This window comes from Pungitius pungitius, chromosome 9, assembly GCF_949316345.1.
Source record: "Pungitius pungitius chromosome 9, fPunPun2.1, whole genome shotgun sequence".
Taxonomy (NCBI): domain Eukaryota; kingdom Metazoa; phylum Chordata; class Actinopteri; order Perciformes; family Gasterosteidae; genus Pungitius; species Pungitius pungitius.
In genome coordinates, this window is record NC_084908.1 from 6,648,817 (window position 1) to 6,666,494 (window position 17,678).

Here is a 17,678-nt window from a genome sequence, read left to right on the forward strand (position 1 = left end):
AACCAAAACCTCCCCTTCAATTTTAGCACACCTACTTTTTAACATGGACGAATGTTCCTGAAAGGGATGGGGAAAGAAATCAATCAAACCAATTCCTCTTAAAGTTCAAACCACCTCTGGTTACCCTGCCAATCGATCACCTTCACTTCATGTGGGACTGTTCTGCACTGCTCACTGCTAGTTGGCTATATTTGCTCTTCAAACCGATTTTCTTCAGAGCAGTAAAAGAACCAGCCCATCATACAACATTAACACTGATATTGTGTCCCTTTGGCAGAGCCCCACGTTGGGTCTGAAGAATCCCATGTATTGAATTTATAATCATATTATTGATACGAGGCCAAAGTGTGTCATGTGTTACACATATAAGTGCCCCGCTTCGGTGTCCTCCAGGCAAATGTCATCCACTGGCCGTGTGTCATCCTGCCACATAAATTAACAACTAACAGCTCAGTGTGTTTGCAAAAAGTCTAAACCATATGACTTCTCTTTCTATAAGCCAATTGATGCAACTTGATAGGCCAACTTAAAGATTTCTCTTGACAAAGAATAATGAGACTATTGATTGTCCCAGATATTTAACAAAGCCCAATTTGAAACCACCAAGTTTATTGACACCTTCAGGGGCAGCATCTTTTGAATGCAAGTCAGGAGATCACTATGTGCATCCGGCAGCACCTGGAAAACCAGCAGCACATAGAGGGAGAGACAGCGACACTTGCTTTGACTCTTCACTTTTTCGTAATACACCACGCATTCAAATAATTGTGCTTTCATATTGTTGTAGGTTCCTACATCTGGACGAGCATCTTATTATGTGTCCTACAAAAGGGACTCATTCATACAAATTAAACTGCCCAAATATTCCCTGCCTAAGGTAAGTTGCAGCATTTCTTTTTTTAAGAATTATTAATGTAAGTCAATTAAGTACCCTGTTCCTATTATTGAGATCTTATAAATTGGTAGCCATTACAATGGTGAAATTGACACATATTGGTGAAAAAAAACATAATCTACAGGAGTTGCATTTTAATTTAAGTTTGTTTCCCCTTAAAAGCTGGAAAACATGTTCCTTCAAAGTTGTGCACACTGAGAGTAGGCCTCAACACATTACTGGATGACGACAAACATTTATATTCATACCACAGCATTGATCTTATGACCAGACCTGCCACAAGCTCAGCTTGTTCTAAACTGTCACCTCTCCTCTTCCTCCTCTGTTAATCTCTCCCTGCTGCCTGATAGGACTTGCACATCGTCAGCACCGATGAGAAGCAGGTATTCGCAGCGGTGCAGGAGTGGAACCAGAATGACACCTATAACCTGTACTTGTCTGACACAAGAGGGATCTACTTTACCTTGGCCATGGAAAATGTCAAGACCACTAGGGGCATCGGAGGGAACCAGATGCTGGATCTGTACGAGGTAGGCACCTGATGAAACTATGCAGCCTGGGGGGGATACGTGCAATTAGTTCATCGATTGAATCAATGGGACGCTACAGGGACGATTGCTTTCTCGTTACTTCTTAATATCCCCCATAATGTGCAAGCACATGCATCCAGCAACACACAATTGTGTGGAAACATTTATTTTTGTCATTGCTTCTATTTAAATGTGCATTTGGTTTCCATCTTTCGTGGGGATTCCCTAAATAGACTATGTAGTCTCTCAGAAGGGTGCCTAAATAAATGTGACACAAACAATCCTTCTGATGCCTCTGATCTTTCTGAGAGTCTATTCATTGGAACAATTATTACCTCCTTACATTTAAAGTGGGTTTGCTGTAAAGCTCCTGGTTGGACCACAAGCAACCTTCACCACAGGACATTCCAAGTTGGCCTATGGGGTGGCGGGCGTGGTTTGGCTCGGCTGCAGAGGGGAGAGAGGGGGAGTGGCTCAGGGAACGGTGCCAGGCGGAGGCAATTGGCCTTTAGCTGCAGGGAATGACAATTGTGTGGGTCTCCCTGTATTTAACCTCAGTAGGGGCGATCCGGCGGGACAGAAGAGAAAGCCGCCAGACGGGAGAGCTGGATGTCGGGAGCCCACTGAGCGATACGAACAGAAAGTATAAAATAAAGTATTGCAACCGAACCTGCTGTGTTATTGTCATTCTGGACCCCCCAAGGATCCACACCTGTTACAGTTATTGTCACGGCGTATTCCCATGGCGGGATCTTTGCTAAACCTCTGTCGAATCTCTGGGAAAACAGTCACAGCCCACCCAACGAGAAGTGTGAAAATGACAACCAATCACATTCATTTTCAAAGGAAAAAAACACGTTGACTAAAAATGGCGACACAAGTTTTCTGCCTGAGAGCAAACATATTTCAGGGCCATTGTTGTGAGACCCTTAACACCACACTGTGTGTGAGCAGTGCATGAACGCTGCCTGTCTGAACTTGATTCTTATTGCTAACAACTGCTTCTTCGTAATTGTAGACAGGAACACTTGGAGTTATGTTTTTGTTTTTGAACTGGGGTTGCTAAATGCTCCACTATGTCCACTAGGTGGTTGTTGTCAGCCGAGGTAGTGCACCGTCTCCTCACATGAAAGAAGGGATCAGTGTAACACATGGTGATGACCGTGCAAGTTTCTCTAAAGTATTTTCTCACACAATCTTGTCTGACGTGCAGATTTGCATTCCAGGCCGTCGTCGTCCATCTTCCAGACATATGCAGTATTACGATCGGGCTTAATGGGGCTCAATGCCATGGACCACTGGAGGTTTAATGACCTCGTTAACTCACTGGCTAGCCACTGTATGTGTTTGCGTTAGTATTCATAGCAGGAGAGTAGACTTCCCTCCTTCTTCACTCACCGGTGCACCTAGTGTATCAGTCCGATACGCACAGGTGTGGCTGAGAGAGTGAAGGAAGGGAGATGTTGGCCAGCAGCAGTGTGGTAATTAACAATGCCTGAACTCTCCTGCACAGGGTGTGTGAGCATCTTGCCTAACCATGCAGCAGTAAGGGCCTTCAAAGTGCAACACAACGTGAGACGAAAATTTAAGCACATTTGTCACAGGGTCACAGGTTCGTTCTTAAACAGAACCTAAACAAGAGATAGATGACACCCTGCTATCCGACCCATTATACAAGGTAAGATATATGCTACTGAACTCATCCCATTCATTGCAATTACACAAACTGCACCTCACAGACCTAATGTTCCACAGAGGAGACACCAAAGTAGTTGGAAGTTGTTTTGTTCTTCCACTTCGACGCCATGTCTCCTCCCAGAGGGCCCCTCTTTCCCCTGCTGAAATAAATGATGCTATTTGCAGAGAGAAAATTGTGCAATCATCTCCTGAATTGGAGGAATTATTTAATTCTCAATCAGATTGGATAAGGACACATTCTGTAATCACAGGCCTTTGTTTTGCAAACCAATTATCTGTGGAGGCTCTACTTCAACCTCTGACATTCCTTTCAATCCGAGGTACTTAAGCAGGTGGCTCTCCCCACAATCGTCACTCAGGGGTTTGAGTTCACTCCAGCAAAAATCATCATGATTTTAGCGAGTCACTAGAAACAGCTATGAATGATTTATTGACCACTTGAAGTGGTTTGTAGTCTTTGGAGAGTATTAAATGGTCATAATTTCAATACTTATCTGGGACATTTTTGTCTTTTATCACTCCTAAAACCTACAATGCTGTGATTCAACAAATGAGCCATAAAATACATTGTAAAATGCTAAATTGCTTCACCTAAGTTAACGGCTAATTGACCTATGTTTGATTCAAGTCACCACCTTACTGAGTAGGAGACTTGGCTGCCATTCTTTTGATCTATTGAACATTTTCAGAAATTTTCAGTAATGTCCTTTCTCATCAAATGTGACCATTTCAGTTCCATGAAAATCAGTAACTCTGATAAAGAAACGTGGTTTACTACCACAGCATCAACAATCCAGTGAATGCAGCACTTTTCAAGTCCCTCTCCGTTTTTTAAAGTGAACATGCAGTAGCTTTCTGCTGGATCCCAGTTCCAAGCCAAATCAAGCAACATTTTACTGTCAGCAATTGATTGAGTGTCATCTTTTGTACTGACGAGTGAGGATGGATCACTGCTGTGCAGTTCCTTCCTCCATTACAGGCGCTTTTAGCCTCTTTTAGCATCATTTACCACATTGTTTTGGTCTGATGCAGAAACTCTGATGGGCTGACAGTATGTCTGCTGCTCAAAGGGATTTGAGTGGTAAGAAGAATACGGAGAAATACAAAGTCAGTCCATCTACTGTTTGCTTGTGAGGTGAGAAAAGTTCATACACTCTTTGTCTTAGGTTAAAAATAAGTGGCCACACTTTTAACTGATCAATTATTACACAGTGGAAATTAAGTTTAATTTCAAACAAATTAGTTCTGACAATTGATTAAAGTGACGGTCATTCATCAAACAAAGATCCCCAATGTGCTCTTGTTCCGGCTCTTTAAATTTATTTTCTATCGTTAAAATCTGATTAGCTTCCGGTTTTGCAAATTAAAGATTTCAGCTACGCTTCCAAGAACTTGTGATCAGAACTAAAAGAAGGAAAAGCTTCTGGAGCCCACGGTAGTCATTGGTGCACAATAAAGGGGAATACATTATTCCAAAGAGAAAAACATATGCTTTGAGAAGGGTGGCATAAAAAATTCCATACACAAGTGCATGATTATAAGTAAAACAAGGCCTAAAGGTTTAACACATGTAAAAAGTCCATGTTGTTTCTGAAACCAAGCAATGCAAACAAGAAACAAAATAACAGGAGATTCATTTTTGCTGTTGTTTTTTCTATTTGATTGGCTTGGAACTTCACAGATTCATGAATTAATTAATTGAGGTGATTTGGCTACATTTGTATGCAAATATATTCGAGGTAAAGTAAATAATGAATACTAGAAATCCCTGCTTTTTGATAATCTGATTAAGTCTGCACAGCGGACTGAGATGCATGCTGGGACTAGATCCGAACAGAGTTCCAGAGGTGTCCTCTATGTTAAAACAGGCTTGAAGAAAGCATTAGAAATAATGAATGAAAGATGTTTCACAGCTTACCACGTGTGTGGTCAGAGACCTGACTCGTGCTTCACTGATGGCAGCAGAGATTATTGAACATAGCTGTCTCTGGCCACATGCTGGGTGCACAATGTCCTCCCCTCTTTTCATCTCTACTTACAGGAATTCAGCAGGATTGCTTTGGAACGTCATTACCGAGGTGCAAAATAGAGATCCATGCCTGTGTCCTTCACTTTGTTGTCTAGAATGTAGAGTGTGGGAGGTGGGAGTGACGGATGGAGAAATGTATGCTGGTTGTGACACGCTGTTCTTCTTGTTTGTGTGCAGGTGTGTGTGTGTGTGTGTGTGCATGCGGATGTAATAGAGGGGGTGCAGTAAATAATTGACATGTTGGGTTGGATGACGCAATGACCCTTGTTAGCCGCATCCATCCAGAGCGCCATGGTTCTATGACAATGTCAAATGGGCTGCCTATTAGTGCCACTTATACAGACGTGCTGCCTTCAGGGACGGACTGGAGCCCCTCACTATGGCAACCGTTCAGAGTGACTCTGTCCGCACCGTTGCATATAGCACGCTTTGGTTTGGTTGAGAAATAAGTCTCAAACCTGAGAGCCAACAAGGAGGATTTCGTGAGAGAGATGTGTGTATATTTGTGGGTACATGTGAGTGTGCTTTTGGTGTGAACGGCGTTTGAGCTGTTTAGACTGACTGAGGAAAAAGCCAAGGTGCCACCCTTCGGGGGCGATTATTTTTTTGCTGTCAGAATTGCTGAGATGTGTTAGGATATAATTACAGATAAAACTCAGCACAGGATAAAATGATGCAGGCGTCTCTGCTGATGTTGTCTGCCAGACTGTGAGCTGCAGCAAAGGAGGATAAGCACACCCTTTGCATTTAGCTGAGTTTGTACGCACAAAATGCCCTTTCTAATGCTATCATTATATTTGCAGTAAGCAGTAATGGGAAAGATTCACATCATTTACAGGGTACAAATGGGATTCACCCTGTTGTGTATGTCTGTGTCCGTCAGGTCGCAGGAATTAAAGGCATGCTGATTGCTAACAAGAGGCAAGACAACCAGGTCAAAACCTACATGACCTACAATAAAGGCCGGGAGTGGAGGCTCCTGCAGGCTCCTCCCACTGACCTGGATGGCAACGACATTCATTGCATATTGGTAAGATACTGCACATTTACTGAATCTCAAAGAAAAAATACAGTCAATGTGATGTAGAACATTTATCCAGTCTGTGGAGCCCATGCATTATAAACACTCATAAACCATCACAATCTGCTCCTAGCTGTAAGCACAATAATCACCATCCTCTCAAAAGGAAGTTCTGAATGTCTACCTTTCTGTATCAACTTCAAAAATACTATGATTCACCAAGTGATGATTCGCGTCGTTTCACAGCACAGGAAGTGATGTCTTAGTACTGCCAGCTTCACAAACGTTTTCTACCTTCTGCATCAGCTGAATGGTATATGCTGGAATGATTTTTTGAAAAAACATTTTTACCAGTTTGTGGTTAAGCTGTTTGCTCTTCAGTCCATCATGGGGATTGTTCTTTGGACTTTTTTACCACTGACCATCTGGAAGTAAGCTGCAGATTGATTTTCACTATCCATCCATTCAGTTCTTGGCAATAGAAAGATGTGTTTATACATTATTTGTAATGTGTGTGAAACAAACTAAAAACTATTGTATTATCCTTTGGAAAAGCCTTTAGTGAAACTTATAAACCCTTCATGAAAAAAGCGGTTTGAAGAAAATAAGCGGATTTGAAATAAAGTATATGAACTAAGAGAAGAGATTCTATAAAAGGTTAGTGGTGCCTTTTACTCCAACATACTGCAGCAAATCTCATAGTAGTGCTCAATATGAGATGGTCTGTTTCTAAAATGGTAAACGACGGATGATCTAGATACGCCGCATGCGTCGACAATGTGTTGTCGCTCATTAGAGAGCCTCCCTCCAACTAAAACTCACAGGGCGCCTGTTGGGAGGAATCAGGTTGGAGACATTAGGACGACTCCATGCTGTTTAAGAGATGATTTTGTGGCCGTGTGCTGTGGTTCAGGTTCCCTGTGACTGTGCATTCATGTGACATTTTAATTACCGCCATGGATTCCTTTTGATTACCCTGTTCAGTCCCGCTGCCCTTGATGTCCTTACACCAGCGTGACACGCTGTCTGCAGCAGGGATGAGAGCAGACACAACTTTCTTTCTGCTCTGTGAACAAATGTAATTGTGTTCTGTTGTGTGCATGCCCTGGAGACTTCATTCAATGTAAATTGCATCCCCGTTTGTATTAATGACACATTAAATCCAATTAGCAAATATGTATGAAGACACAGTTTGTTCTGCTTAGGAGACGAAGGATCAGGCTTGTTTATGATGTTTTTGTTTTTGCTCTACAATTTATTTCTGAACCTATAATCATAAATGATTGTGGATTTCATGATTCAGAATTTACCAGCGAAAACACAGTTGATTAATTTCATATTTGCTGTCAGGTGACACGCCATTTAGATTAAACTATATGCAAATTAACTTTTCACATGAATAAGCCACTATTTTTAAAGCCTTTTCAATCTATTCATTTTCTCTTTAACCTAAAAACCGTCAGATCTTCATTTTTAATTTTTCACTTGGATTTTGAATTTCCCGTTAGAACTTTTTCATGTTTTGTCATACAAGAATAAACATGAAATCTCCGTCCAATAGAACTTCCGTTTTAGTTCCTCAAGGCCCATGGAAGAAAAGGAAACAGCTAGCTTATCTTCTTTCACCGTTTGTGGGTTGTCTCCAGATAAACAAACATATGTGCTCAAGCACTGAGTATTTGACAAAATGACCCCATTCACATTATTATTCTTCCTTTGCAGCCCTTCTGCTCACTTCATCTCCAACTGCAGATGTCCGAGAACCCTTACTTGTCAGGAGCAATCTCCACCAAGGCCACTGCACCGGGTATCATAGTCGCCACAGGTAAGAGACAAGACTCACACAACAAAACCCTTTCACAGAACTTATTTCTATTACAGCAGCCTTGGGATTTTCTGTGAAAAGGCCTTTCTTCTTTTGTAGTACAAATCATGGATGCAAGGTACTTTGGATGGAGAGTTGTGCTGTGATCCTCCAGTCAGCTACTAGCGGCCCCTCGCAGCCTTTTCACCTCAGCTACTGTCTCAGTCACTCTTTGAGCTACGCAGGGCACGGTTCTCTGCAGTATCTCCTCTCTCGATGTCACATGGCCCAGCCATTAATAATAAAAAACAGTAGAGCAGTGTCTGTCAGCCAAACATCCCAGTATGATTTAAAGCAAAACAATTAAGGCATCAAAAAGCATTACTACTTTGCAGTTGAATATTTAACATTTGTTTCAAGATGAAAAGAGGGAATAAATATCACCTTAACAATCTATTTTTTACCCTCAAAGGCAATTCAGTATAATATCATCTTTATATCATAAACTGATATTTAGTATAATATAAGCATATCATATAGGCAAGCTGAATCTATTTCAGGACGTTGGTTGGCTAATTTGTATGATACACATTTATATCTTTGATCAGCAATTGGTTAAACTGCCTCACAGGTCTGCCTCCTATGGGCCATTTGACCGTGGCCCCATGTGCTGCTGAGCCATGCAGACAGGTGGGGAGGAAGTGCAGGAAAAGCATATCTCTATGTTCAAATGTCGTATTTTACTCCCGGGGACATTCTGTATGTCAAAAATAGAAATATTGACGAATTGTGTAATTCATTATTAGTTATTTATTTTTGGGGCAGAGGGCTCCAGGCGGGGGCCACGCCCCATGGCCCTTTTTTCGGCAAAGTGTCAGTTTGTGTGAGCACGCACCGTCAATCTGGATCTGTCTTTGCATATGTCTCCGCTGATAATGCTTGCACAATGTGTCTCTGTGTGATCGTCGATGGGCCTTTGCTTTGACACCGGGATTCACTGCGCCCTTTTAAGACGTCAGCTGGTGCAGAGATCATCTCACCAACATGACAAACACCATCCAGATCAAATACACGCCCGTTCACTGAGCCATGGCCAAGATAGTGGAGCAGATCAGAGGAAGAAGTCAGTCCACTCGCTCCACACAGCAGGAAAATAAGCTTTAGAGGAAGTATGTTTCTAACACTGCAAACTGCCTCCAGGTCTCAAATGATGTTGCCTCATTTGATCCCTAAAAATTAACTGTGTTAACCTTTTTGTATTATTCAATCTTTGAGGACAACACGCTGAACCGTGAATACATTGATCAAGTGTGATTGACAGCATGTGTTTGTCTGTGTGATCTGTAGATTGATTCTGTCATTGTTCTGTTGGTACGTCCTCTGCAGGAAATATTGGAGCAGAGCTGTCCTACAACAACGTTGGCATGTTCATTTCATCTGATGCTGGCAATAGCTGGAGACAGGTGAGATTCACAGCAGGATCGATCCGAATCACAACTTAAATCAGAATCTGTCGTATTGCCAAATAGGTTTTTACATTTTTCCTTGGTGATTGGCACATGGCATACAACCACATGGGAAAGGACCGCAAGAAAGGCAACCAATTCAGAAGCATAAACCCAGAGAAATTCCAAATAAAAATGATAATATCTTGCAGTTGGTAAACAACAAGTGTAAATAAGATGAATTAAGAGGGAATTCTATTCATGCCGTGTGGGAATATTACACAGTGGGTGTACCAGTCCAGATTTTCCTTTTTTGTTGTATGCAATGTGCTAATAGCCCACACAAGATTGTAGCCATCTAACTCCTGGCCTTAGATGTAATGCTAGGGAACAACTATAGCAAGGTAAGCTGGACAGCTAGGTATGCGGATGTTTGTAGGATACTTTAGAGCCATTTGCCATGAAACCATTAGCATACCGTACATTTTTAGCAGTACTGCTTTGTCTGTTGGCTGTTGGGGTGATTTTCCTTTACTCACCACCATCGTAAAACATATATCTCACACGCCCATTCCCAAAATGCAACAAAAAAGCAGCTACACCTTGCTTTGAGCAGGGTCGTCTTTGTATGAGAAGGTCATCCATGTAGACGTGTCTTTGGACAAGACAACTAACTCCAAATGGCTGCTGCAGGCTGTTCCTGCATGAATGGGTATGAATGAGTAGCTAGTCCTGATTGGTGGGGTGAATCCTGCATTGTAGCCCAGTGTCATCAGTGTATAACATGTTATTTAGAAAATGATCCATTGCTTATGTAAGCGTTCGTAGTCGGTTATGAAAGTAATATATTTCCGTGTTGTATTCTCTAATGAATCATTTCTGTATGTTTCTGTTCAGATATTTGAAGAGGAGCACAACGTTTGGTTTCTGGACAAAGGGGGGGCCATCGTTGCTGTCAAACAGCCATCTGTGCCAACCAGACACTTGTGGTATGTCCATTTAGAACACTTGTTTCTTTTCGTAAATAGCTTTTTTTTATTTTCTTTAGACTTATTTTACAGTCATAATTATTGTATCATTGGATCCAGATGAACTTTGACTGTGGTTCGGTGCAAAAAAAGGTTTTCTTTTTGAAGCTAAGTATCATTAGAAGCCAGCCGTCTGAGCCCCCACTTTGAGTGTTTCATTTACACATTGCCTTTCTCTTGCCAAATCGGGTGGCTATGCTTTGCCTCAGTGCAGGTTAATCAAATCTAAATGAGATCCGTTCTCCATTTGCAACCAGTCAAATGGAGACTACTGGGTTTTTTTCCCCGTCCCAACCCATTTAGGTGTGTTGGGGTAGGAGAAGTGAAAAAAATGTTTTGTGCAGCTCCAAAGTCAATGCTCAGCAGCAATGGAGCAGTATAGCTTTCACAGCATGAATTTCATTATTGGTGCATGTCAACACTTTAACATTTCTGTTGTCAGTGCTTTAAGCCAATTCAGATGGTGGGTGTGGGTGTGGGAGGGTGGGGGGGGGGGGGGCAGGGCATTCTTCACATAGCACAGACCTCAGCAGTGTTTCAACCTGTGTCAGACTTGGGTACTCCTGCTTGTTCTCACTTCAGCACCAGCATGTTGATAAGCTGTCAGAATCAATAGAGCCTGGACCTGATGATGAAAGCTATCCAATGTTTTCATTTTTTCACTGTCTCCTTCTCCCTCTGCAGTTCAACATGAAACAGTTCTATTCTGGTCTTGTTTTTTTCACCTGTGTGCAGACCAGGACCTGTGAAGTTTCTTTTTTGGGCATTTTCTCAATGCTGTACCTTTGCTTGCAGCTTTGCTTTGATAACCACATAGTCTGTCTTTTCAAAATCCGTTTAATGCTGAGCCCTTTGAAAGTTACCCAAAGCTACAGTAACTAATTGCACTGATCGTCAACTAAACCCCCCACCCCCCGACCAGGCTCTAATAGACATGGTCTATCCCCGAGCCATCGTTGTTGCTGTGTTTGTGATGGGAATGCGTTCTGACTCACATACACAGGGTCAGCTTTGACGAGGGGAGGCAGTGGACCCAGCACAGCTTCTCCTTGGTGCCTCTGTTCGTGGATGGAGTTCTGGTGGAGGCCGGGGCCGATAACCAAATCATGACGTGAGTCCAGAAAAAAAAGGTTGGATGACACGTTAAAAGGTTTTTTTCTATAGAGAGTTTTGTGGGTTGAGTGAAGGGTGAATGTTTGTTTTTCTGTTCTGTGGAGCACTTGGCTTTGGTTCTCAGCAAAATATCAAGGGCCTTTAAGGAAGACAAATGCTCTGGGGAATTCAGTCGTTGATAAGGCACTATTCTGAGGGCGTTTAATGGGTCATGTAGCCCTTTGAGGATATTAGCAGGGCTGTGGTGGTAAAATTGGAGGTGGGTAAACTATGAATTTTGTGATCAGACCGACCTTGAATGTGACGTGATGCGACTGTAAGGCTGTCCTGATAACATTCCATTATGTTATCAGTTGTTAAGGCATGTTACATCAATCAAAAACAACGTTTTTGTGGATACATTTGAAAAAAATAAAGAATAGTTTGTGTAAAGAAATGAAGAGGGTAGAGAGGGAGACAATTAATGTCACATTACTTGGATGACACATTGTCATCATGTCATTGCTTGTGAGAAATAGTAACTGTATCACTGACCTCTGCAGCTTTTTTGGACACTTCAGCCATCGTTCTGAATGGCAGCTCATCAAGATCGACTACAAGTCCATTTTCAGCGGGAAATGCACAGAGGAAGACTATCAAACCTGGCACCTGCACAACCAGGTAAGAAACATGCAAATATATATTGTGGATGTGTAGCACTGCTATAAAAAGAATTAACAGCAGTTGTTCCCATAGCTTCACAGCTTTGGAGAGGGAGGGAGGCTGAGGACAGACACTGATACATTTTCCAACGGGCACTTTCTGATCGCTGGGGGTAGTGCGCTCACATGTGTGTGGGTTTGTGTGCACATCGTGGCAAGATAGTTACAGTTTGTGTAATAAATGTAGGGACTTGCTCTATAGGAAAGCTAACTTTGAATGACTTCTGTTGTGATGTGGCACTAAATGCAAAGGGAAAGATTCTTTGGGGAGGGCGCCCCTTAATGTTCGGGGGAAAGGCGGAACACTCACAGTATTTGTTCTGCCAACAGGGGGAGCCATGTGTGATGGGGCAAAAACAGATTTACATGAAGCGCAGGCCTGGAAACTACTGCATGCTAGGAGAGGACTACTCCAGTATCCTTTCAGCTGAGTCCTGTATTTGTCGAGCTCATGACTTTGAATGGTAAGATGGTGCGTGCACTTTCTACAAGCTTTCAAAAGCTCTTCCCTAGTAATTGTCGAGGGGGATTATGTTTCTCTGCATTGTCTGCAACAGAAAGCTTCATTAACAACGTTGTTCTCAAACACTGCCACGCATTGAGATTCACGCCTTTTAAATCAAGGGTTGTTTCACTCATCTTTAAATGTGTTACTACTACTTTAATGCCAATTTGTTTTTATTGACCAGCTGCCAAATGTGTCTTTGTTGCATTTAAATGTTACGCTAGAGTTCAAAACTTCTGTATAACTGCTAAATCGTGAAAAAGACAGCTCAACCTAATCTCACTCCCAACTCATGAAATTGGAAATAAAATTGTTTATTTTGAAAAGACTATATGCAATACACCTGACACATCTTAAGCTCACCATAGAGGGATACATTAAGCATCATGGTTGAAAGCCTAGGGCCAATGACCAAACGTTGTTGACTTCGGAGTAGCTACAAACAACTCACTCCTAATATACCGACCCCAGAACTTTATGAGCAAATTTTGGTGCAAAACAGGTACACAAAATGCATGTATGAAATATATCTTTATCTAGATAGATAAAGAGAAAGAGAGAGAGATAGAGATATGAACTGATTTATTTTACATCCACACGGATGTAATTGTAAAGGTGCATCTGGTGAATCACTAAAAGAAAGAGAAATATGTAAAGTGTTATGAGAAGTAAACAAGTGTGTTTTCTTCTGAGTTCACAGGGTCAATAGCGCATCAGCATGCAACTCTGACAGGAGATGTGTCCTATGCAAGCACCATTTCCACTCTTCATCTTGAGGCCAATTCAATTGGAATCCATTGCATATGCTATTCACGTCTCTCATTAATTAACCCTATTTGCTGTGTGTTTTCCAATATCTCATAAATTTGGGTTTGTTTTGCCCGATTTGCTCATAATGTCGGTCTTTTTGTTGGCCTGCTATGGTTGCAATTCGGTTGAGACGATATGTTTGGGTGTAAAGACTTTCAATTTGTATGCAAATCCCCAAATGGTTGTGTTTTTTATCTTGTAATGACAGAGAGCAGAAAAAAGCCATCCCAACAAACAGCAGTTAGTTTTTGGAGAGTGCCAAATGTTTTCCATTGATCTAATGCAAAGCTATTTAGCTCTCTTTATGTGACTAGTCTCATTTCTGCTGCTGTCTTTTTCTGTGGAGAAATATCCAAAGCTTGCTTAAAATTAAGATCTTTAAAACAGTACAGGAAAAAACAATTTTTGGTGTTAATACTCTGGCTGCCATGCGATCAGCGGAAGTATAGTCATTACCCGTGCATGAAACAATTGGACTCTGCATCATCTAATTGTGTTCACGTGTACATGAGGCTCGTTCACCAAAGATCAAAGCTTGTCGTGCAAATCCTCTGAATACAGACTTTAATTAGCAGTATCAAAAACTGTCAAGTAGTGAAATTTCATATTATATCAGTTATGCTTGTGTACAACTCAAAGTGGTTGGGCCTGACAGTGAGCATTCTAGAGGTTCTTGGAGAAAACAATGTTCTTTTTGAGTGGAGAGGCTTTGATTTGCTTCAATGATGCAAACCAAGCGAACAAAACAACATTGTGAAAATAAACAAACACAGTGATGTAATATAACAAACTTCTGCTATGGAGGAGGATGCTGATTCATAAAAAATTAACAATTGTTAAAAAGTGGGTCAGGGGCAAAGCGGGTCTTGCAGTCAGAAGATCAATAGTTGGTCGTCTGGTAGCCCATGTCGATGTTTCCACCGCAATCATGGCGTATGTGTGAATGGGAGAATTGCACTAGTATGCAGGGCTTTGAGTGGTCAGTAGACACTTTACAAAGGCAAATGAATATAGATGAAACAGGGTTGTGGAACACAATGTACGACAATATGTCCCTCTCTCATGTGCTGATATTAATCAGGTGCCATTGGGATGTGTCTGTTCTCTGACAGTGATTACGGATATGAGCGGCGAAGCGACGGGAACTGTCGGCCTTCCTTCTGGTTCAACCCCTCCACTGTCTCCAGAAGCTGCAGCCAGGGTCAAAACTACCTCAACAGCACAGGGTGAGGATTGTTTGGTTTATGTGCATTTTTTTTCTCTGCACAAACACGCCTGTTTTGGATGGGATTTCTGGGATGCTCAAGCAGGGTTTTTGACCAGATACAGAGAACATATATAACATGATTAAAATTGCACTGGATGAGATAATGTGTGACAAAAAGTCTTCCAATCTGGTTTTAACATGTTGGCTAAAAATGTGGGCATCCAATAGTCTGATAGCAAAAATACATTCGTAAGCAATGTTATAAATAGTCTTCACAATTGCATCTCAAGTCCCAAAGCTGTTAACAGCCTCATCTCCAGTATGTGAGAAGATTGATGCACATTTCACTCAAAAACTGTAAGTTGGTAAAGTCATTAAATGAAGTATGAAGTCTGTGTAAAGAAAAGGTCTTCACACAATTTAAGAGAGGCTTAATCCTGACTGGATTGTTGATTCATTTAAACTGACATGTTCGTTTTGACAGAGCAGGTTTCAGTTAGTCAAAATAAATCTATATGATTATGTTTTATAACTACTCTTGCATTTACTTTTTTTATTTATGTGGTGGAATTGGGGCAGACACAGTCTTGGTTTTGGGTGGAGAACAATTCTAATGTAAGACATGAATTCTGCTACCTGGTCTGTAAAGATTTGTCGTCTTATAAACTCAACTTTTCTAGATGAGATCTGCTCGATCCAAAGTGGGATTAATGCTGTCTCTCCTATTTCAATTGGGAGAGACAAGGGAGTGACTATTAGTTAACATGTATTATGCTGTATGTCATGTGTTATGCACAATTTATTTGGCTCTTGAACTCAGCGGGGGGATTTGAGATTGCTGTGTTTGCCCTGAGCCAAAGCCATATATGAATCCCCTCCGCAGAGTCCAGACACTGCTGGTGGGTGCTGGAGATTCTGCTGGAGTTGGCAGGAGGTGGCTAGAAATGCATTTGGGTGCCAAATCTAAGAAGGCGAATGGTGCTGGGGAGGAGGAGGGTCGCATGAGACGCCAGTAGAAGGCTAGATGCAGGAATACAGCACATTTAAAGGAGATGGCAACAACTATAGCTATAGCTTCATTTAGGCTATGTTTTCCCCATGAAGTGCCATTTGAAAAGTTGAAGAAGTTTTGAGAGGATTTGAAAATGAACTCCATTGGAAACCATGTTAAAAGTTTATGATTTTAATTTATTTTAATTAAATTATAAGAGCTAAAAAGCTGAAAAGTCATAGCCCCCCCTCTCCTGAAAGAGCGGAACATTTTAATATTTGAATGGTCTTAATAGCTGAAAGTGTGAAGGTGTTTTAGTGTCCAACGGAAGAAATAGAATAATAAAAATTAATAAAATAAAATAAAATAAAGATTCGAAGAACAATACTTTAAAAAAATATAATTGTATATATATTGTATATATATATATATTTGTATATATATATATATATATATATATATATACAAATATATTTTTGTTATCATTTCTTTTCACTCCATTCTCTTTACTGTTGCAGCAAGATGTGTGTTTGTTTTGAGGCAAACCAGGGAACCAACACTCTGCAGAGCTTAACTGAATGGGTTTTATTCTCGTGCTGTGATTATGCTTTGTAAGGTGTCTTCTTTGACACAGCTTGTGTTGTCAGTTGTCATCAAGTTTGTTTTTGCCATTGAAAACCCAAACAGCTGGTCTGACACATCACTCTGCTGATCATTGCTTTCAAACCAAGAGCTCATGAAGCACCTCAGGGAGTCATTCCAAAATGAAAGGAGTGCATTTACTTGAGAAGATTTAACTTAAAAAGTTTAATAATATAAAATAATGTCAATTTTCTGGGATCTTTTGAAGGTACCGCAAAGTGGTGTTGAACAACTGCACCAAAGGAGTTAAAGAAATGTACACGGCAAGAAAGCAGCAGTGCCCCAACAGACCTCCCAAAGGACTCATGCTGACCATCAAAGACGGCAAACTCGCTGCCAACCTGGGCAGCAATGTCACCTTCTTGGTTCATCTGGATGAGGTAAGCAAGGCTGCTTTACTTGTCTGGCTGAATAGTTTTTTATTTCCTTCAGGCACCAATTTATTATATAATATGATATAATAATATAACAATATAATATATTAACAGTTTTTTAATTATGCTTGTATCCAGTTGATTAAGTTAAAGATTTTATATTACATTTTAACATTTTATATTAAAAAATATGTTTCCAATATTATTAGTACTTATTTTGACACCTGCAATACCAAAAGGTTGATAAAAGCTATGCAACTGAGACAAAATAGTAATGTTTGACCTCAATAAGAAGCTGAATGAAGCTGATTTGGTGTTTGGGGGTGCTGTGAGTGAGGCGATAAGAGCAAGTGGGGAATTATCCATGCGCCACATGAACAGCCATGACTTGCTTCCTGTCCCATTCTGTTATTTGTATAATGTCCTCGATCTAATGATCTATAAACAAGATTGGTCAAGTCGTATCTATTGTCAAATCATGTTTTTAAAATTTTAATCATTGGTTCCACGCCACTTGGGATTCATGATAAGCCACGGTTCTAGGATAATAGATAATGCTATGTTTGGTCCTGTTTTGATTCTCCTGTGTGTTTATGTGCTCTAATCAATAAATGTATTCTTTGACAGTTGCCTTATCTTGTCATTTAGCTTTTCTGAGGCTACAGCAAAGAGGCTACTGTGATGATACAGCAAATTTAGTGCACCATTGTATAAATGGTGATTTATTCTCCTGAAGTAAGAAGATGGATTGAAAGCACAAATGGATTGATCCTCTTTTTCCTTTACAGTTGGACTGTAAGAAGCTGCTGAATCAGGCTCTTTATGATTTAATTACCAACTGGTAGACTATTTAGGGTCAAAATTCAATTATATTCTTATACTTAT

General features: G+C 40.9%; 1 protein-coding gene across 2 annotated transcripts in view; it reads left to right on the forward strand.

Moving 5' to 3' along the window:
• The window catches only part of sorcs3a (sortilin related VPS10 domain containing receptor 3a), a 196,700-nt gene that overhangs the window by 154,046 nt on the left and 24,976 nt on the right, over window positions 1-17,678 (forward strand). For both annotated transcript variants that reach the window (XM_037472426.2, XM_037472427.2), the window contains exons 8-18: window positions 788-877; window positions 1,246-1,425; window positions 6,036-6,182; window positions 7,896-7,998; window positions 9,364-9,440; window positions 10,320-10,411; window positions 11,454-11,561; window positions 12,106-12,223; window positions 12,595-12,728; window positions 14,692-14,805; window positions 16,628-16,799. In XM_037472426.2, the coding sequence (XP_037328323.1) occupies window positions 788-877; window positions 1,246-1,425; window positions 6,036-6,182; window positions 7,896-7,998; window positions 9,364-9,440; window positions 10,320-10,411; window positions 11,454-11,561; window positions 12,106-12,223; window positions 12,595-12,728; window positions 14,692-14,805; window positions 16,628-16,799 (1,335 nt within the window). The remainder of the gene's footprint in view (window positions 1-787; window positions 878-1,245; window positions 1,426-6,035; window positions 6,183-7,895; window positions 7,999-9,363; window positions 9,441-10,319; window positions 10,412-11,453; window positions 11,562-12,105; window positions 12,224-12,594; window positions 12,729-14,691; window positions 14,806-16,627; window positions 16,800-17,678) is intronic.